Source organism: Myotis myotis, unplaced genomic scaffold, assembly GCF_014108235.1.
Source record: "Myotis myotis isolate mMyoMyo1 unplaced genomic scaffold, mMyoMyo1.p scaffold_m19_p_14, whole genome shotgun sequence".
NCBI classification, from domain to species: domain Eukaryota; kingdom Metazoa; phylum Chordata; class Mammalia; order Chiroptera; family Vespertilionidae; genus Myotis; species Myotis myotis.
The window spans coordinates 52940039-52961794 of record NW_023416318.1 but is presented as its reverse complement, the minus strand read 5'-3'; the positions used below and the strand labels follow the sequence as shown (position 1 = coordinate 52961794).

General features: G+C 46.4%; 2 protein-coding genes across 14 annotated transcripts in view; one reads left to right on the top strand and one right to left on the bottom strand.

The window, feature by feature from the left end:
* The first annotated feature begins 1989 nt into the window (after positions 1-1989).
* On the top strand, positions 1990-17311 carry SLC66A3 (solute carrier family 66 member 3). 7 transcript variants are annotated; one of them, XM_036335326.1, is made up of 7 exons: positions 1990-2259; positions 4157-4239; positions 4372-4441; positions 6629-6686; positions 7993-8113; positions 8543-8584; positions 14665-16078. In XM_036335326.1, exons 1-7 carry the CDS (start codon positions 2117-2119, stop codon positions 15000-15002), a joined length of 855 nt encoding a protein of 284 aa, XP_036191219.1. In that variant the 5' UTR covers positions 1990-2116; the 3' UTR covers positions 15003-16078. The 7 variants fall into 7 exon arrangements, with proteins under 7 accessions (XP_036191219.1, XP_036191223.1, XP_036191222.1 ...); XM_036335329.1 differs by lacking the exon at positions 14665-16078 and adding an exon at positions 10111-11001 and having other exon boundaries at positions 1998-2259; XM_036335323.1 differs by lacking the exon at positions 1990-2259 and adding an exon at positions 2504-2930 and having other exon boundaries at positions 14665-17311.
* Positions 13094-21756, bottom strand: part of ROCK2 (Rho associated coiled-coil containing protein kinase 2) — an 88878-nt gene continuing 80215 nt past the window's right edge. For 2 of the 7 annotated variants that reach the window (XR_004971937.1, XM_036335320.1), the window contains 2 exons: positions 20591-20652; positions 13094-16371 (listed from right to left, as the gene is read on the bottom strand). Coding sequence is in view for 5 of the 7 variants with exons in the window: in XM_036335320.1 (XP_036191213.1) it covers positions 20619-20652 (34 nt within the window). In the remaining 2 variants the exon portion in view is untranslated. Of the gene's footprint in view, positions 16372-17593; positions 17695-20590; positions 20715-21756 lie in introns of all 7 variants that reach the window. The other 5 variants (XM_036335317.1, XM_036335322.1, XM_036335319.1 and 2 more) reach the window with 3 other exon arrangements.

Sequence of the window (21756 nt, the reverse complement as noted above, 5' to 3'; positions counted from 1 at the left end):
TAAACACATACACACAAGCATAATCTCTTAAAACTTTCCTGCTAAACATCCTATTCTCCTTTAGCTTTGGAAGGAGGACTCGAAACCAGCTCTTTTTTTCCAGAGGGAGAGGACGATGGCCAGGGGAGGCCAGGGGAGGCCCGGTGGAGGAGGGAGGAGGGAGGAGGGAGGAGGGAGGAGGGAGGAGGGAGGAGGGAAGAGGGAGGCTGGGGCACAGAGAGGCTGAGGTTAGGAGCACAAAGCCAGCCATCCTGCTGGCATTGCATTGTGTGCTTTTTTCTGCTTCATAACCTGGATCAATACCCATGCAATTCTGAGTTTGAAAAATGCCCATCCCTCCTTTTGTGCCATCTAAGTTGCCTTCTTTTATCAACAGAAGTCTCCTTTACCGCCTTAAGGAAAATGTCCACTGTGGAGTGCTGCAGTGCAAGGCGGGCGGGGGCGGGGCGGGTTCCCGGCGAAGGCCCTAGCCCCCAGGGAGGAGGTGTCCGGGGCAGGGGCGCTCCCATTCTCAGCCGGGGAATCTCTGTCCCCCCAGGACTGTTTCCCGACTGTAAAGGGAGGACGATGCTCATCTACAAAGGCGGGTAGTAAAGGTCGTTACAAGCTTTAATCTCTGCAACAAGTAGTCAGAAAACCAAAGAAAAACACTTTTAGGAAGTGAAAAATCCCAACAAGATGGTCCATCCGCTGTAGGCATTTAGACGGGTGTGAGCAGAGCAAGGACGATGGGCCTGGTAGGAAGGGCGCCAGGTGGAAGGCCCCAGGTGCCTGGCAAGGGACAATCAGCGGTAGGGTGGGGCCTCGCCCCCAGTGTGACCTTTCCTTCCCTAGCTATCCTGGTCACTGGGTTTAGACCCCCTGACCTTTCCTCCGGGAGATAACATCCAGGCCTCAGTTGTATTGCAGCTCTGGGCCAGATAAGCAACCAAACCAGCCACGCTGACCTCAGGACCAGCTGCATGGAATAGTGACCCCCTGCCCAGGTGCCGGCCAACCAGTGGGGACCACAACCCTACAAGGACCCACCTAGAAAACCGCAGGAAATTCTATAGATCTTCCCTGGGAGCTGCCTACAGTCTCCGCCCTTAAAGCCAGTAGGAGGGAGGACCCCGTGTGCTCTCCCTCCCGGGAGCGGGCCCATACCTTTCCCCTCCCTTCCCTTCCCTTCCCTCTCCTCCCCTCCCCTCCCTCCCCTTCAGGGATACCGCTCCCCCCCCCCCCCCTTTATCATTAGCTTCCTCACTCCCAAGTTCCAAGGGCCCTTCCTTTACCTCCATAACTCGTTTCCTAAGCCCATTTCTTCTAGGAATTACTTCTTGTACTCCTGTGATTTACCCAATAAATGTTCTCTTATAGTTTGGGTCTTGCCTCTGAATTCTTTCCTGACCTGAACCCAAGTAGGGAGGTTGCTAAATCCAGGTTTGGCCTGAGCCCACCGGTCAGACACCCGGTGCCTTTCAGCCGCCGACAATACATCCCCCTGCGAGGGGTGCCCATCTGCCCTTCGGGGTCTGCCCACCCAGCCCGTGAGAAGGCGGGGCCGGGGGAGGCGGTCTCGGGGCTCAGCACTGCGCGGCTGGACTTGACCCGGAAAAGTGAATCAGCAGCGGGCGTAGCCGGCCCAGCGCAGGGCTGACTCATTGTGGCCTGGGCGGGCCTGGGCGGGGCGACCCGGGAGCGGGGTGGAAGCTGATTGGACCATTCGGACGTGGGCGGGCCAATTGGGTGTCTGGGTGGGCGTGACCAGACAGGGAAGGGCGGGGCCGGGTGGGAGGAGTGGACACTTAGGGGGGCGGGGTGGTAATCCGGGCGGGAGCGCCGACCCGGGCCGACTGGGCGGGCTCGGGCTGGGCGGACCCCGATTGGGCGGGCTCGGGCTGGGCGGACCCCGACTGGTCGGGCTCGGGCGTGGCGGACCCCGATTGGGCGGGCTCGGGCTGGGCGGACCCCGATTGGGCGGGCTCGGGCTCGGGGGGCCGGGGCACCCGCGGAGGCCTGAGGCCAGGGAAGGCGGAAGGACTGGGCCAGCCCAGCCTCCGAGCGCGGAGCCGCTCCCTCTCGCGCTGCGGCGGGATCCGCGGAGCCCGCGCCCCGACCCCGAGCGGCCGGCGCCATGGACTCGGCGCTGCTGTGGTTCTGCAACTGGAGCGCCCTGGGCGTGTGCGTGGCGCTCAAGCTGCCGCAGATCTCCGCCCTGCTGGCGGCGCGCAGCGCGCGGGGCCTCAGCCTCCCGAGCCTGCTGCTGGAGCTGGCGGGGTAAGTGCCCTGGCGGCCGGGCCTTCCTCCCCCGCCTCTGCCTGCGGGAGCCCCGAGAGCCCGGGGAGGAGGTGGTGGGGTGGGGGCGAGAGCCCCTGACCGCGGGGAGGGCGCCTCCCGGGCATCACTGCCCCTCGTGATTTGCTGCCCAGCCTCCTGCGTGGAAGGACCCGAGCGCGCACACCCACGCTGAGATGAGGAAACCGGCGCCCAGTCAACCATCTCTCACTCCCCCGTGAGTGACGAAAGCGGCTGTGGCCGTGAGCCAGGCCGCTGCACCTGCAGGCTCTCCGGTGCCGTCACCTGTCACCCAGCGGCGTCCGGGTCCCCGCGGCCGCACCTCCACGGTGCTCCGGGTCACCCTGGAGCTGAAATCGTTCTCGCCTGGCGAGCGGTCCCTGAGCCGGGGGAGTGTCCGGACACCGCACCCCGCGGGCCTGGGCGATGCTGGCGTGCGCAGCGCCCCCCGCCGCCGGGAATGACCGCACCCCCCCCCCGCGGGCCACGCCCCGCTTTGTCTGCGTGACGGGCATCGCGGCGCCCCGGCGAGGTTCGCAGGGCGGACCGGCAGCAGGATGCATCTCCCAGAACCCCTCCTCCAGGGGTCTGACTGAACATCACCCCCAACCCCCCCAGCCTCACTCCCTGGCTCAGACCTCGGTTTCTCGCCTGTAAGATGAGGGGTTGGACTTTTCCGAGGACCCTGGGACTTTAAAACTCCACGTTTTGGGGTGGGGTGGGGTGGGGTGGGGCGGATGAGGAGAATGGGGGGCTCTTTAGAGGCCGCGGAGGAGGGACACTGGGTTGAAGGGTGGGGAGACCAGCAGAGGCCGCTCCCGGAGACGAAGGTTCACCCATCAGAATCGGGGTGCGGGCCCTGACTCCGTGTCTAAAGACCTACAGGAAGTCGCAGACTAGGAGGACTTGGCCAGGAAGATTCGAATGAGGGGGACAACCTAGAAACCTAGCGGTCTAGCCCCTCGCTCCCCCTTCTCTCCTGCCCACCCCCCTCCCATCTCCCGGAGGCTCTGAGGGCCTGCCCTGGCACCAGCGCTCGAGGAGGGGCAGCCGTGGGGCACCCCCGGGATCCGGATGGGGATTCCAGTCTGGGAAGGAGGGCGGCAGAGGAGCGGGGGGGGGGGGGGGGGGGGTGGAGGGTGAGGGGCCCAGCCAATGAGAGGCCTTGTCTGGAAAGGCTTGGCAGAGGGGAGGGTGAGTGACCCTACCCCCTGGGCGGGAAGATGAATGAACCTGCACCGGGAAGACTGGCAGGTGCCCGTAGAGCCAGGAGCCTGCCCACTCCCTGCCCGGCTTCCGGCTTCCGGAGATAAAGGAGTCCAGGGCTTGACCTTCACCCAGCCCCTCCCCTGTCACCTTATCTAACAGTTTCCTGAGCAAAAACCAGCCCTCTGGCAGGGCTGCGGCTCCTCTGGCCCCGGAGCCTGGGGTGGGCGTCGAGCGGGGTGGCTGGTCTAAGGGTCCGGCAGGGATCATGCGTGGAGGCTGGCGCACAGAGACGCCAATGAGAGGACTGGACACAGAGAGGACCCCGGAGCTGCGGGGGGGTGGGGGGGGCGGACAGACGACTGCTGTCACTTTGCTGTTACTGGAACAGCTGTCCAGACAGATTTCCAGCTTTGGGGACAGCAGACCTGTCCATCTCCAATCCTGGTCAGCCCACTGCCCTCCGTAAAAATCATTGTGACCATCCTAACGCCTGTGCGGGTTACACCCAGAACCCAGCCGGGAGGGATGCTCCAAAAACCACAGAGATCATGACCTGAACATTCCACCCTGTGTTCCATCTTCCTCCTCACACCTTCGGGCTGCAACCACTCTGGTGCGGCTGGCCTCCCTGTTGGGTCAGCGAGTTCAGGGGTGCCCTCCCTCTCCCCAGGTTCCTGGTGTTCCTCCGGTACCAGGTTTACTACGAGTACCCGCTGCTGACCTACCTGGAGTACCCCATTCTCATCGCACAGGGTGAGGCGCCCTCCCCTCCCCCCTCCTCCCCTCTAGCCCCCCAGCCTCCACCCCTCCACACCCCCCCCCCCCCCCCCCCCCCCGGCACTGCCCTGGCCCCGCCTCCCTCTCACACGGAGCCTTTCCCCCCAGATTTCGTCCTGCTCCTCTGCGTGTTCCGTTTCAGCGGGAACGTGTACCGGGCTGCGCCCTACGTCGCCCTGTATCCTTCTGCGTTGGAGGGTGGAGATGGGCCTCGCTCAGCAGGCCCGTTACCCACCGTGCCTTGTTGGTGGCGCTAAAAAGAATCCCAAATGCAGACTCCATGCGAGCCAAGGTCTCCACCGCCCAGAGGTGCCCTCCCCTCCCAGGCCAGGGCACCCGTGGGGCCAGCTGGCCGCATGGGAGGTGGATTGGGAGCTCCCTGCTGGGCCTGCTGAGCAGAAGCCCCCCCTGCTACCAGCTCTAACTTTTCTTTAGGGGGAGATGTCCCCACAGAATCTAAGTTACGTGATGAGAATGTCTGACATTAACGCAGTGCGCTGACACACCTGGTCACCTGTTAGCTTGCTCAAGGTCAAGGTCAGGCCCCTCGTGCAAACTTCAGGAGGGTCTCAGCGGGGGTGCGGTCCTCACACAGACACATCCCATCTTCCTTGAGCCAGGTACTGGCTTTCAACTCTGTAAAAACTCCCTCTCTTGTTGACTTTCACACCTTAAAGGGCCAGGCAAGCCTTTGATTGGCAGTCAGTTAAACCTGCCACACCTGGGACTTGTGACCTGGTCTTTCCCAGAGAGGAGAGGGGGAGGTGCTGCCGGCCTGTCTGCCCCAAGTGCCTTGACCCCGCTCCGCCCTGGGCAGCCCTGGCCATGGCCCGTACCCCCTCTAAGCTGCTGCTGCCCGTCTGTGAGATGGGACAACGATGCCTCTTTAGGGTTTTTGAGGGAACTAGCAAGTCCTGGGAGCACAGGACAGGCTGAGGGCCTGGCACAGTCGTTGTGGCTGTTTTTCTAGAAGCCCCTCTGCAGAGTGGAGCTGGGTGTGCACAGTCCCGACCCTCTGCTGTTTGATCGTGTTTCCCCCTGACTCAGTTTCCCTCTGCAAACCCAGGGATCGCACAGTCCTCCTGCCCTTGGGCACTTCAAGGTTAGCCCCAGCTGCTTAAAAGTTTTTGAGCACAGAGTACTCTGACGTTGAACAGCGTGGCGTGATTTACTATTTAAATAAAATGCAACAACTTCCCTTTGTGCCAGTGGGGAGGCTGCAGATTCGATAATGTGGGTGCCCTCGGCACCTCTGGAATGTCAGCGGGATGTTCATCACCGCCTCCTGTCGGCTGTGACATATGGCACCTAAGTAAGTAGGGTTGCCACCTTGGTAATGAATGACTTTCTAGCACAAATATGTCCCAAATATTGCAGGGGACGTAATTACATGAATCAATTGTTTAGGATCTGAAATTCACATTTAACTGGGTGCCCTGTATTTTTATTTGCTAAATCTAGCCACCCTACAGAAAAGTCATCTCTAGGATCTCGGTAGTGGCTAGTGTAGACCAAGTTTTATAAAATGTCTATCAGGGATGAATGGAATGAGGTGCAGTGGTAGAATATTGGACAAAAATTACTGCAAATGTTCTTTTTTAAAACAGAGCCAGCTTTCATCCACCTGGATTCAGGCTGCCTTTCTGGTGTCGCCCAGGTGGCTAGTAGCTAGTCTACTGACTTTTAGCACAGAACATTGTCTGTTTCAGTCCCTTCATTTAAATAATGTTCTTAATGACACTCACAGCAACCTGCTGGGTCCCTACAATGAGCCACAAAGCACTGAGTAGGAAGAGGGGGCAAAGAATGTTAAGTCCATTTTGCAGATGAGCAAACCAAGGTGGAGAGACAGGACTGAACTTGCCCGTGGTCACAGCAGAGGTCCCGGCGGTCCTCAGGGCCTGGCCACGCCCCTCAGCTTGTCCAGCTTCCCCAGCTGCACTATTCCTCCTGTCAGCCAGCTCTGCTGCCCGCTGCTGTCACCCCATTTTCACACAGGGGCTCGGGAAGAGGGGAAAGAGTTTCATGTGACACGGGTTTGCAGGACGTGCCTGCTTTATAATGTTGGCCCCTTGTAAGAGCTGAACTCAGGACATCACACAGGCGACGTCTGCAGGGTCGGGAATGAAACCGGAAGCTAAAATACCCTGGGAATTCCCAACCCGGCAGCAGGCCGAGCGCTCAGGGCTCTGTGCCTTCTCCCATAAGCCGCTGCTGTGCACTGGACTCCTGGCTCACGAGCACTGGGAGCCAGCCTTGTCTTTTCCAAGTCTACCAAGTTCTCACCGGGGTCTGGGGTAGTTTCCATGGCACCGGCGAGGCTGCCGGAGCCGCCAGGGAAGCCACTTCCTTAACACTTGGTAAGATTTGTGACGTCCTGGTTCCTGCTCACCCTGCAGAAGTGGATCATAGACCTGGCCGTGGTGAGTGCCGCCCGAGACAGCAGCCTGCCACTCCCCTCTCCCTGTCACCGGCCCCGCCGAGCACCCAATAGATCAAATGTTCAACCTGCTCATTTCCACCCGCACGGAAGGGCGGTGGGGAGAAGGGGCAGGCTCTCCAGACAGGGAGCCAGTATTCCCACGTCCGTGCTGGGAAGTGTTTTACTTCCCTTTCTGCGCCCTGGAGAACCAGATTGGGACCTGAGCCGAAGTTAAAGAGCTTCCGGTCCGGTTAGTCATTACATATTGGCCACTTACGAATTCTTTTTGTCCTCCTTGGAAGAGGGTACTGAGCTCTATACTAGTGCTTCTTTCCTTCCTGGTTAAGGGCCCAAATGCGCATGCTGTGGGAATAGGATGCCAATGGGGGTCAGGTGACTACAGATCTCTCCAGGTGACAGAGTGGAGGTTTACACCCAGGGGAAGAGAGGGCACAAGTTACTGCCTGCCACACCCAACCCATGCATTTCACCCCCTTCCCCCCAACATCTAAGCACCCTTCTTCCTTCCAGTCCCGTTCTGGGTTGGACTCTGTGACAGAGAAACCGGATTGTCCAGGCCTTGGTTAGTCCCCAAAGGAAATGCTCTACTCCACCCGCAGCTGAAGTGGGTTTGTAGAGGTGCTGGGTGGGCGCAGCCAGGCAGCAGGCCAGCGGGTCGGGGTCCTGGCAGGGGTGCAGGGCCTGGTGCGTCACCACGTGGGCTCATTACAGGAGCCAGAAGTCCAGAGGTGACGCCCCAGCCGCTGCTGTGACTCTGTGAGCCTGTAGCTCAAAGCGGCCTGGCCCTCCCTGGGCTCTGAAACACAGTAAAGTCTCTCTCTCTCTATTCTTCAATATCTTTTTTAAAAATGATTTCAGAGAGGAAGGGAGAGGGAGATAGAAACATCAATGATGAGAGAATCATGGATTGGCTGCCTCCTGCACGCCCCACACTGGGGATCGAGCCCACAACCCAGGCCTGTGACTGGGAATTGAACCGGTGACCTCTTGGTTCATAGGTTTGATACTCAACCACTGAGCTAAGCCAGCCGGGCTGGGCCTCTCTTTTTATTGCGGGAGGGGGCTGATGAGCCTCCTGGCCAAGCAGTGACTTTTCTCACTCCCATCTTCTCACCAGCTTCAGGCGGCAGGTGCTCACCCAGCAGAGGAGATGGCGGGTTATCACTAACCTGGGTCTTGCCCTGGTATAGATGGGCTATTCGCTCACCTGAAATGGTGGCCTTCCGTCTCTGATGCTCTTTTCTCACGAGGGGACTCCTAACTTTCTCCCGTTTTACCTGCCACAGAATTTATGTACTTTCATCAGCGCGGCCAGTAAGTTTGCGCAGCTGCAGTGCCTGTGGAAGACGCAGGACTCCGGGGCGGTGAGCGTGCTGACCTGGGGCCTGGCTTCCTACACCAGCGCCAGTAAGAACAGACTCCTGCCACGGGAGTCCTTCCCTGAATCCGCATCCACCCCGGGAAGAAGGGGAGGGGGAGCTCCGTTTCCTTTATTTATAAAATAAGGGGGTAGACTTCAGTGATTTAACATGGATTTTAGTTAGTGGGAGCCTTTCAATGAACCTTTTCAGGGGCTTATTATGTAAATGAGATTTTCAAAAAATTGGGTTTGGGGTGGGCAAGTGTGAGTTAGCACAGAGCGGAAGGGGAGCTCAGCCGGGGCATGGCTGGCTTTGCTGCTTTATGAAATACTGCGCTAGTGAGGGTTCTGTGCTAGCCAAGTCTTTCAGGAACAGTGAGCATCAAGTCCTGTCTTTAAAGTGAAAAGACATTCGCTAAATACCAAACTGTCTGAGAAGCGAGTTGGTATTTATTGCCAAAAATCTTCTGTTGCAGCAAGAATAATAACTACCTTAATGACCACCAATGACCTCACAAGTAAGCAAAATATTTTTCTGCCACTTCCTTTTTCAATGCCTTTTGCCGCCTTCGTTTGTCAATGTCCTTAGCAGGTCACCGGCTCCCCTGTGTAATGCATGTAGAGGCCAGGCATATACTCCTGGTCTCCGCCAGTCACCGTGTTTGTACTGAGCATCTCCTTTGTGGTGCCTGGTAGTCGGTTCCTATCTTTGTGGAGCGTCCGCACGGCCAGTGGGAATGGACAGGAAAGCAACCACACACTTAGCTACTGAAAAATACTGTGAACTGTGTTTGAAAGAGTAGGACGGGATGGGCACCCGCAGGGAGCCTGCCGGGATGGAGGAAGCTGGGAAGGTCCGCTTGAAGATGGGTGGCCTGGAGGAGGTGGGAAGAGACTGCTACAAGCAGCAGCGTGAGGTCAGCAGCAGAGAGGACACAGGCCTGGCCTGGGAGTGTCAGAAGGCGGGACTGCACATGGGGTGCCCGAGGAGGGCAGGGAAGGTGGTGTCATGATGGTCCAGCCCCTCAAACAGCCCACAGCAGCGGAGGCCCTTGAAAGCAGGGGAGGGACAGAATCTTTTGACTCCATGTCCTTGCTTTTCTTAAAAGGGTTCCTGTGATGGAGAAAATGCGTGGGTTACCCTACGAGTTTTTAACTCCCAAACTGTGCCTGTACAAACATTTTGGGAAATGTTTACAACAGATGGGGTTTGTCGCGGACACTTTGTCGCTCTTAGAGGGAGTGAGGGAGTGAGCGTGCTGTGGTCGAAGCACAAACTTGGGCCAAGAGAGGAAAGGGAAGGAGGCAGGCCTTCCTCACAGGACCTAAGTCCCTGCGTGGAAAGAAGGGCCAAACCATAACCCAACAGAACCACCTGCTACTGAGAATTAAGTTTAAAGATTGAGAACGTTCTCACTTGTTTTGTGACACCTGTCCCAGAAAGTGATCCCTGCATCTGGAGATGACCTTTGAAAACCCGTTCAGCTCATTAATACCTCATACTAGTAAGCGGCTTACACCAGGCAGACCTCATCAAGTCTTTCCCAGGAGTGCTCCGCCACCAGCACTTTTTTTGAGAGCCATGTTTCCATGGTTACCTCAATATAGACTGGGCTTTGACGTCGTGCATTTTTTCAGGTTGACCTTAAGAGAGTGCTCCACACCTTTCCTTCCCATGCGGTGTTCTGAGACGCCCCTCACTGCCCTCAAGACTTAAAAATATGACTAAAGGGGAGTGAACAGTTGTAATATTCCTTGTCAGCCAGAGCCAGATTCCTCCAAGTTAAACACTGAAGATGAGAATTATTCATGAAGTTAGGCCAAGTGGCCAATGGTAGTCATGATGGGAAGATCATTTTCCCAGAAATATTTGGAACCACATTTGGGACCAAAGTTGTTCAAAAGTTCTCATGATCTGTAGTTCATTTCTTTGAGGGGGAGGGGTGTGTGGAGCTTTATTTAGGCTTTTAGAGCAGAATGATTTTGTTCTCTGATGTGAAAACAGTATTTAACATATACTTTTTCTCTTCTTGGCTGCCTTCAGTCCTTATACGTTTTGTGGTCACGCTGGCTTTAAACCTGTGGGTGACAGCGACAGTCCTCCGCTACCGGAAGACGGGTGTAAAGGCTGAATGATGGATGGGTAATTCTGACACACAAAGTGGATTTGGAGTAACTGAACCAAAGGAAAGAAGAATTCATTGCTAAATCGAGGTCTTTTATAAATTAGTCAATCATTTCTGAAACTCGGGAGCCAAAGGTATTTTAGACTTGAAAGAGCCATTCAAACACGTGTTTAAAAATGACCCTCCACCCCCCACTTTACTAGGTCAAGTTGGGACACGGACATCTGCAGTGTTGAGAAGGTTGGTGGTTAATGGAAACCATCCAACAACCATTTTGAGATTGCTTTGCCTCTTAAAAGTCATGATTAAGTTCTCTCCAAAGAGCTGACTTTTCAGCTTTCAAAATCTTTTAAGAAATAAGTCCTCTCCACAGAAAAAATGAGCATCAAGTGGGTTTTGCTTGGTCAGAAGAGTTGTATTCAATTACTAGGGGTTCACTTTCTGGGACTAGTGTCTAATTGCAACAGATATGACAGGATGGCTTTATTGTATCATAATACAGTATAATACCTGCTTACGTGTCACAAGTCCTTCAGGGCAAGCAAAAATGTAACTGGCTTGAATTCATATGCCACAGCAGTCCTTTAACTTCATACTGTGCCTTTAAGTAATTCCTAACAAAATGTACTATTGGATGCAATCTCTGTGATGAAGCAATTCACTTTCTGATTTAAGCACAATGCTGCCTTTTTTTAAAACTGCTTTTAATATATGTGTGTGGTGTGTGTGTGTATTAGTACATATACACACACATATATATATACACATACATATATATATTGATTCTGGAGAGGGAGATGTAGAAACATCAATAATGAGAGAGAATCATTTCGCTGATTGGCTGCCTCTTGCATGCCTCCCTCTGGGGATCAAGCCTGCAACCCAGGCATGTGCCCTAACCAGAAATCGAACAGTGACCTCCTGGTTCATAGAACAACGCTCAACCACTGAGTCACACTGGCCGGGCAATGCTGTCATTTTTATAGAGGCCACAGCCATGCAATTAACCATTCTTAGAATTTGGTACAAAATACAGCTTATCTCGACCAGGTTTTGTGTATTGAAAATATATGTAGTAAAGGGTATCGCTGAGTTCTGGCAATCCTTATGGATTCTATTCTCATTACAGTATCATTCTAAACATGACAAGATTATTATTATACATGGTATTTTTCTATAAAAGTTTATAAAGCCTAACACTTAAAAAACTCTTTTCCCCCTTATAACTGAATGGCATTATTGTGTATATACATATATGCAGTAAGTAAATGATGCTTATTGGATGTTTTGGTTTCCTGTGTAAAATAAACTTTCAAATTTTGAAATCTGCTGAGTCTTAAAACTGTTTCAATGTGATTAGTTTTCAGTTATGTAAAGTGCCATTTAAAAATATAGATTGTGGTTAATCCTTTTAGAACGACTGCTTGGGAACAGCAGGAACAGAAACATGGCATCTAAAAATAACATCATTCATTCCGTAGTTCTTAGATCATAGTTGTCACTTTTTAAAAATCCAAGTAAATCCTTTCTCGTGTGCAGTTACAATCTGTTGGTATACATACAAATTGTGACTTTAGTCCAACAAATATTTACACATACTTTTCTTATTAGTACTTTATCATTGTTTAAGCAGTGGTTCTCAACCTTCTGGCCCTTTAAATACAGTTCCTTGTGTTGTGACCCAACCATAAAATTATTTTCGTTGCTACTTCATAACTGTAATGTTGCTACTGTTATGAAACGTAATGTTACCACCTGATATGCAGGATGGTCTTAGGCGACCCCTGTGACAGGGCCGTTTGGCCGCCAAAGGGGTCGCGACCCACAGGTTGAGAACCGCTGGTTTAAAGTCACTCCTTTAAGAATATGCCCCCTTGGAGGGCAGTCTCCATCCAAGGGAAGGGAATAAACGTTTGAGCCATTTCAGACCCTCCACACCAGTTTCCGAGCTAATCCCACAAGGACCCTGGCAGTAAACCATCTCCATTTTGCAGATGAAGGCACTCAGCTCGGTGAGCGGCCTGGCCCAGGTTAGAGCCAAGCCATGTCCAGGAAAGAACGCACTGATTACCAGAGAAATGCTTCCTGGAAACCACCTGTCAACACACTAGTCTTACAACACAGGCACCCTGGCTCTCCTCTATTCTCAACACAAGAGCGGAGGTTTGCACGCCCCTTAAAATGCCAACATCAAATCAGAGGCAGACCCCTGGGTGAAGCTACCTTTTGTATTTCTCTGCGCGTAAACGACAGGGCCAAAGATTCACAAGTTAACCACCATGCATCCAAAACGGAAACCATCCCCACATGCCACGATATTTTGAATTTAAAAAAACAACAACTAGCCCTAACCAGTTTGGCTCAGTGGATAGAGCGTCGGCCTGCGGACTCAAGGGTCCCAGGTTCGATTCCGGTCAAGGGCATGCACCTGGGTTGCGGGCACATCCCTAGTAGGAGGTGTGCAGGAGGCAGCTGGTCGATGTTTCTCTCTCATCCATGTTTCTAACTCTCCCTCTCCCTTCCTCTCTGTAAAAAATCAATGAAATATATTAAAATAAATAAACAAATAAAAATACAATAAATTTGCAATGAATATTATAAAAATAAATATATTACTCACAATTCGGTTGTTCTTGAATATTTTCAGCTGAAAATTCTCACGAAAAATGATTTTAAAGTTGGTCAGGGCTGCCACTTAGGGAAAATATTTTCTTCCTAGAGACGCGCGTGGTGTGTGAGGAAGGCTGGCTGCTTGTGTCTACAGATGCTTATGGTATACAATGGGTTAAGTTTAGTTATGACTTGTTGGCTATACCCATCTTTTTAGGGAAGGCAAATTTTGGGAGTAAATTTTAGGTTGCAGCATGCCAGGAGTATTTCACAGGAAAAGTATAAAAATGCTTGTGTCTTAATTATTTATTTTTTAATATAAAAAGCAGGCATAAAATACAATTACATTACTACAAAGATGCAGCAAATTTAAAAGAAAGAAAATCAGGGGGATATGATTTTTGTTCAAAGGGGACAGCTGATCAAATATTTGATTATCTAAACCATGCAGTTCAACTTAGTACAACTTCAAACAAAACTCATGGGGAAGGGAACCAAGGAGCCGACATGACGTCCCCCCAGCATAACACCCGGCACTGTCACACAGCGCCCTTCCTCAAAGTGCTTCCCGGGACAGCCACAGCCGCGGCCTCTCCCCGCCGGCGGAAGCTGAAGCCCACCGGAGGACGGGAGTCAGCAGCAGTGTCAGTGCAGGCGGAGCAGCTCAGGTGTGACTTCCTCCCGTCGGAGTATAGAAACAGGCTTCTTGGAGCAGCTCCACAGGGGCACGTGGTGCCGAGGCTTGGTGGCCACCAGGGTCCTAGACCAGATTAGCAGCAGCCGCAGCACTTCTGCAATGGGGTCTGGCCGCCGAGCGCTCCTCCAGGACCCAGGCAGACAGAACGCACCTGCGAGCCAGACTCCTGTACTCAGCGTAGGCCAGCTGCAGACACTCACCTACATTTTAGATTGACTGGGACACTTATCCTTTGGCTACAGCATTTTAAAAGTTCAGATTAAAAAAAAAAAATTCTTGCTTCTAGATAACAATTTTTTAAATACTTTTCAAAAATTCACTATACACCAATTTTCAACAGTAATACCAATTTTACTTCTACTTGTCTCACTTATCCCCACGAAAGTACAAAACTCTAAGAAAATCCCAGTATTCACTACTTCTTAGTTCTCAATAGGAGGTATTTATGGCTCTAGGAGAAATCAGGTGTGAGAAAAGAAGCAACTTTTGGTCTTTTATTTATCTTGGAAGCTTTGGAGCCTCCAGAAAAAGAGAAGCTGGCACAAAATCTGGCTGTTACACCAAGTCAGTATCACATTGAGTGAGTGCTGGGAAGAGAACATTTGGGTAGGTGCATGCATCATTCATGTTCGTACATGAAACCAGCAACAGGGTAAAAAGCAAATTCTTACCCAAGGTCAGAATCTTTTATTAAGCACATTTCTGTTAGCTGGACAGCTTTATAAATTCTTATGTCAAACCACATAATGTGAATAATCTCCATGGGAGAGACTTGGTTCACTCCTTAGATTATCTTCCCCCAATCCCCAACAGTCACATTGATCTTCCTTGTATAGCTGCATCACACCATGATTCTCCATATTCTCTAATATATACAGCATTCAAAATTTAAACTTTTGCCATTTTTACTCAAATATTTCAATTATTCATGTGTAAACTTCAAATTATTTTACCTTAATAAAGTTTATTAAAAATATATATATATATACTCTCCAATTCAGAATAATATGATAGAACCTCCCATAGTGTAACAAAATCTTTATATAAAATATTAATTCAGTCTCCTTTTAACAAGTCTAATGAGTGGAAATATTTATTCTATATAAATTTTATATATTTTTCATTTTAAAATCTTACTTTAAAAAAATCTGTGCCCCCAAACCAGGACCACAGAACACACCTGCGAGGGACCGCCTCCCGCATGCCGCGAGTTTCAGCACAAACAGCCGAGGGCGTGCCGACCGACACGGGAAGAGTAACGAGATTCCGATTCAGGACGTCGGTAGCCACAGGCCACTCTTCAGTTTCCACAACAGTATCTATAACTGGGGACCTAACTTTAAACATCTCCACACTGACCCCCCAGGGAACAATGAAAAATCTCTTAGTTCCTTCATTGAAATATCAGATGCTGTATTTCAGTATCACACCAAACTGTATGTGTTTATGTATATAGAGACTGATAAAAGACTACACAATTTTTTACCTGATGCTTCTCACTGATGCATACTGTCACAGTAAAAAACAGACTTCTGTGGGATGAGAAATACAGCAGAAATGGTCCTGCATGTGCTGCAATTTTAACAGCATTTAAATAAAAAGTTAAGTGCCTTTGAGGCCACTTCTTCCTAGGCACCAGTTTTCACAACCCAATACTGAAATATTGCCATACACAATTGTGTGGATGAGGGATCACATGTCAATACTTAAAATATATCTAGAGTATATTTTAGTTTTCTTTATATTTGAGATAATTTTTGAATGTTGAGTGTGAAATGTAAAAATAGTCACAAATATCCTTACCAGAAATAAAAACATATCTAGGGTAGTCAGCAAATTCCAAGCAAAGAAAACATTTCATAGTCACACACTAATACTGAGGTCTGTAAAAAGGCTTGGATGGATAATAGATATACATAAAAGATATATTAGTTCTAATACTATCCATTATTGTTTCTATCACCATACTTTAAAAAATTGTTAGACAATCAAAATAGGCCGACATTGATAACTATTATTTGTAAAAATAGTGCACTATCTTCTGCAAAGCAAATTTGCATTCTAAGAGTTGGTAAACACTTGTTTTTAATACAGAAAAGGGCTGAGACTTGGAAAAAATTAAATTAAGGCATTCAAAATGGATAAAGTTGCCTATCATGAAGCATTAGGAAACAGATATAATTAAGTTCAAAGTTTCTGTTACAGCAACATGAACATGCAGCTCCATCAGGTCCACACAGATGAGTGTATAACCCCAATGCTATGGCTTTATACAAGTGCATAGTTGCAACTGTAGTAATGATATTTGATTAATGAGTATAAAAAATAAAGTGGGAAGTTAAAAAACCCTCCTGCAGTATTACAGTACTATATATGTGTATGTATATGTACACACACACACACACACACACACACACACACACACAGTATAATGGTCACTTCTTAAAGATGCAGTCTATATCACTGTAGTGAAATCCGTTCTGATTCTTCCGGCGAACATGCTGGTGAAACCTCTCTGCTGAAGCTGAACAGATGACTCCTTTGACTCTTCTCAACCCTCTGTGCCATGTAGTGTGAGTGTGAGTGACCACCAAGAGAGCTTTATGGAGCTTTTGGAAGAGTTGTGTATGATGTTCTTACTCTATTAACCAATCTCCGCTGGTTCAACCTGTTGTGCCAAAGGAGCCTAGAAAAATCTCTCCAAGATTTATAATTTATATTGCAGGAATAAAGGGAATATGTATGTGTGTGTATCAGTCTCTCAGGAAAATACAGCTTTTCAATAAATTTTGGGCCATCATATTTCAGTCTTGTTTTAACTGGAAGAATAGGATCACCTTGAATAATGACTGCATTCATAGAAAGCAGTTAGCTGCAAAGAAAGGAAAAATAAAGTTAGCCGAGATAGTGAAATAATAAGAGATTGTTAAGCATTCCATGTACACCATTAAGCTAGATAGTCTTCCAACGACAAGTTTTAATACCTAAGTCATGCATAAAACATATTTATCGTGCTACTTTTTTTATTTTTAGGTACATGCAATTATAGTCTTTTTCATATTTTCCATATTGCCTACAAACATGACACACAGTTTTAATACAATTAACTGACTGTCAGGTTTAGACAATATGTCACTGAATAACTCATGTGAACATAAATTTGACTTGGAGTTTAACTGCTAGCTGCCTCATGTAGCTCAAAGAACAGTGGACTTATGGACCAGGATTTACTTGACTATTTGACCCTTAAAATCTATGAAATGGAAACATACACATTGTAGTAAATAAAATGTTCTTTATATCCTTGTTATAAACAGATCGCCAATATTACCTGATTGAAGTATGTTTTGCAATGTGCTTACTTAGATTAAGGTAGACCTCTTTTTAAATCCATCCCATGCAAAACATTTAACTCAGGTTAAATTTTCATTCAAATCTACTCCAGCCACTATTAACCAAACTATTTTACATTTTCTAAAAGCACAAGAACTCCCACACCAGATCACTGGCATCCTTCAGCAAGAGAAACATTACATTTCCAAAAAGCAAACATTTCACAGCATCACAAAGAAGCCCAGATCAGAAACAACTATTTCACAGCACTTATTAGACTTACAACGTTTTAACGGTTTCAATTCTTGCAGTTAGAAAGGAAAGAGGAGGAAGGCAGGGAGGGAAGGAGAGAGGATGGAAGGAGAAAGGAACCTCATGCTATGTTCACAAACTAATACAGTTGTAGAAACTTGAAAACATTGCAAATTGTACTTCTCTGAATATGGCTTCTTTGGAATAAACAGAAAGTACCATATTTAGCTGCTTTTGTTATTTCTACATGTTTTGTTCCTAAGATAAAAAATTATAATTCCAATTGTATTGAAAAGTATATAGCCAAAAAAGAATCTGAACATAGCATTTCACTTTTCTACTTAACATAAAAATTTGTTAGGAACTTTTTTGAAAACTACTTTTTAGATATGTACTATTAAAAAATTAATAAAATTTCAAAAGTAGCAAAAAATAATGAAAACCCAAGTGCAAACCGCATGCGCTACTTGAAAGTTGTAAAATAACTCATTTTTCACTTTTTGATTTACCCCATTTATTTCTTCAGAAATCAAAAACATCGTCATCATCATCACCACCATCAACATCATCAAATGACCAATCCCAGTCTTTAAATGCCAAATCAAGCAATCTGTAATGGGAGGTTTGCAAATTTATACTTTACGAATACTCTTTAGAAATGGCAGTTTCATAAATTATGATCTAGAAATCACACTTTGAATGTGCATGAGCATGTTTACTTTCCCTCCATCAATAACATAATTAAGATGGAAACAGCCAGGAAATCTTTCTCTTTTATAAAAATGTATATAATCATGTTGGCCAGGTATGCTTTCTAGAATACCAGAGAACTGAAGACAAAGATAGGAAGTAGTTTTCAGAATGCAGCTTTCTCCATTCCAGTAGGACCTTACTTGCTCAATGGGTCACCAACAGTTATGCACTTCATGAAAAACTACAGATGAGGGAAAATCCACAGGTATGTAACAACATTAGCAACTTATCTTGGCTCAAGAAAATGGACTTACAGCAGAGATATATGTGGTCTTCTTTCCAACCCAATCCAATAATCTAAAATACTGCAATCATCTTTATTTTAAAAATAGGAATAGCTTTTGTTCATGCATCAACTTATGTCAAGGAACTCATCTGGTCCCTAAAGTCTCATCTGTGATCACTGTCCTGTGTTCTTAAATTTTAGTATATGTGATTTTCCCAATGCTATTTATAATATATATTCCCAGGACATATCCCAGGAGATTCTGATATAATTGGACTGAACAAAAGGAGGGCAAATATTTGCATTTTAAATTAAATCCCGAGATAAATACTGATGCAGTTGGTTGGCTCTGAGAATCACTGACAGAGTGGGTTGATGGATGATTACCCTAATTTAAAAGTAAACAAACCAACTCAAATTACTCTATTTAAAAAATGGGCTGAATGCAGAATAATATTTGAAAAACTATACAAACTCCGATATAATTATTTATTTAACAGGTATCTAACACATACTAACTTTTCTAGGCTTACATAGAAAGCAACTTTTAGCTATGGTTTCGACTCTCCCGCTCAGCAGATTGAGATCAGTAGGCCTTCCTGGGTGTCCACCCAATTTTAGCTATTTTATGAGAAACCTGCACTTTAAATCCTTCCAAACCTTTGAAGTGTGTGCCTTTCAAATTTTAAAAGTATAATCACTAGTTCTTGTAGCAGTGCATGACAAGCACTTCCCTTAAAACCTATCCCTCAACCCCTCCCAGTCATCTAATACTTGTCATTTCAACTTAAATCTTTCAGTTAGCCTGGTTTCTCCCACTGTCAGCTCTTCAGGGCAGGACCTCATCAAGTCTAAACATACCAACCTCTTGTGAAAGACTTCAATCTGAAGAACAAAAGAAAAACTCCTGCAGCAAAACGTACATGGTCCCTTTCAACCTGGCTCAACACTTCCTCTCCAGCACCATTCCCTACCACTCCAATAAAAGACCACAAACACTAAGGAATTCTGACAGTCTAGTCCCTCTGCATATCACATTTTGCCTGAGATTGTCTTTTCCCAGAAAATTACTGAGACCCATTTTTTGGACCTCTTTCTTGATGCCTTCAGGCAAAATTCTCCACTCTTTCCTTTGGCCTCCATAATATTAATGAATCTATGATAAACATTTAAGCTTACTGTAAGTATCTGTTTAACTGTCTATCTCATTCATTTAATTCATCACACTCCAGGCCTGTGAAATTTACTGCCAAAGACGGCTTCAGAAAGGGTACATTTAATTCTGTGTTCTGCTAGCAGAACATGAGGGTCCCCATTTCTTCACACCCTGCCAATACTAAGTTTCTTAATCCAGACCAGTTTGGCACGTGAAAATGACTTTAACATTTTAGTTTTAATTTAAATTTCTTCGCTTAATAACCAGGTTGCACTTTTTCATCTTTATGGCAATGCCTGCATATTCCTCACTAATTTTTATATTGGGAAGAGGCAACCTCCTTTTTCTTAATGATTTCTTTGAGAAATATATATATATATAATATTGCAAATAGATGCGTGTTTTTAAAATTTATGAGGCTTTATTTTTGGTTAGTCAATTTGTAGCTTTCTTTTCTTCCTTTGTTTTTATTCTTAGAAAATTCTCCAATCTAAGATCAGATACATTATTTCTTCTAATTCATTTATGGATTTTTTTTGACACTTCAAATTGTATATAACCTTATTAACTTTTTCCAAAAAATTACTGTTAATTTTCTGATATTTAGAAATGAAAAAAAAAAAAAACCAACAAAGATAATAATGACATAATAGCTCCCTCCACTCCAAGTTTAAAATTGTGTTTGCAATGCCTTACTTCATAAAACTGGAAGAGAATTTTTTTGAGTTTTTGCTTTACCCTTTTCTTTAAGGCTTAAATATTGCATTTTTAACAAAAGATCTTTGGTGGTGTGAAAGGGCCTACTATATGGTGATGGAAGATTTGATTTTGAGGGTGGACACACAGTGCAATATATAGACCTTGCATCATAGAAATCTACACTTGAAACCTATATGAGCCTATTAACCAATGTCACCCCAATAAATTTATGTTAACAAAAAAAGATCTTTAAAAGAAAACTAATTAAAGAGAAATGGTCCTCAGCAGAGACCAGTATTTTGTGTCTGGCACTCAAACAAATTAGGATCTCCCCAAACTATCTTCATCAAAAGTCAGCACTTTACTCTCAAAATGTGACACCCAAAAAACGAGTGCAAACTGTATGGTTATTCATATAAGACAAGATATATACAATTTTATGAGTTAATGAAGCAATGGAGGCATAGATGTTAAAAACAATGGAAATATTGTTGCAGAGGCATAATAAAAAACAAAATCATATTTTAAATGTGCCCATCTTTACATTTAAAATGTCAGAGTATATTAGATTAAAATTTTTTCACAAAAATACCCTATGCATTTTACAGTCAGTTTTACTATTAGTTTTATCTACATGCACAGTTGTGAGAGAAAGAAATCCCTATTACTTACTGTTGGCTACGCAAAATGTATTAAAAAATCAATGAAGAATGATTCGAAGGGCAGGGCCAGAACTAAAACAAAACAAAAAGCAACAAAAATCAAAAGTAAAGGTGCCTTTAAATAGACCATGATGCTGAATTGGGGGAGGAGGGGAGAAAAAGGAAAGTCAGTGAACGAGAAACGGTTATGGAAGTGAAGTATGCCTCATTTTGTCTGGAAATTACTTCTTTATATAAATTAATTCTATGTGTTATCATATGTAGTGACATCATTAACTTATTCAACAGGACAAAAGAATAAAAAATATAAAAAAGACTACTGCTCCTACAGTCCTGAAACTAAACCAATTATTTGTCCTTCGAGTCTAAATCATAAAGAAAGATAATACCACCCATCTGGCATGGCTCAGTGGTTGAGTGCCGACCTATAAACCAGGAGGTCACAGTTCACTTACCCATCAGGGCACATGCCTCAGCTGCAGGCTTGATCCCAGTGTGGGAAGCACAGGACGTAACTGATCAATGATTCTCTCTCATCACTGATGTTTCTATCTCTCTCTCCCTCTCCCTTCCTCTCTGAAATCAATAAAATATTTAAAAAAAAGAAAAAGATAATACCAAATCTACCCCATAGGAGTATTTTAAAGATCAAATAAAAGAATACACAGTTAAATTATATATGGAAGCACCTCAAAAGCTGTAGAACATGATATAGCGTATTAAAATGCCATTAATACGCTAATAGTTCTATAATATTAATACTAGAAATTTAATAGTTTTTAGATGTTTGGTACATGGCACACGGAAATGACCCTGAACGTCTCTGAATTCTTTAAGTTTCTTCAGCTTAATTACTATCATATAATCACTAATTTTGTAATCTTTTTAGCATACCTCACATAAAAATTCAACATTTTCACTGCTGAAACACCAATTCTACCTTTGTCATTCTAAATTATTTCCTTGTGATATTAGTTTCAAGAAAAGTTTCTTTTTCTTTATTTTTATTTTTATTTTTTTTTTATTGCTTAAAGTATTACAAAGGGTATTACATATGTGTCCATTTTATCCCCCCGCCCAAGAAAAGTTTCATATAAGATGTCTGTGGTTAGAATGAAAAGATTTCTGATAGGATAGCCAATGAACATCATTATTTATATACTGAAGGTCCTGTGT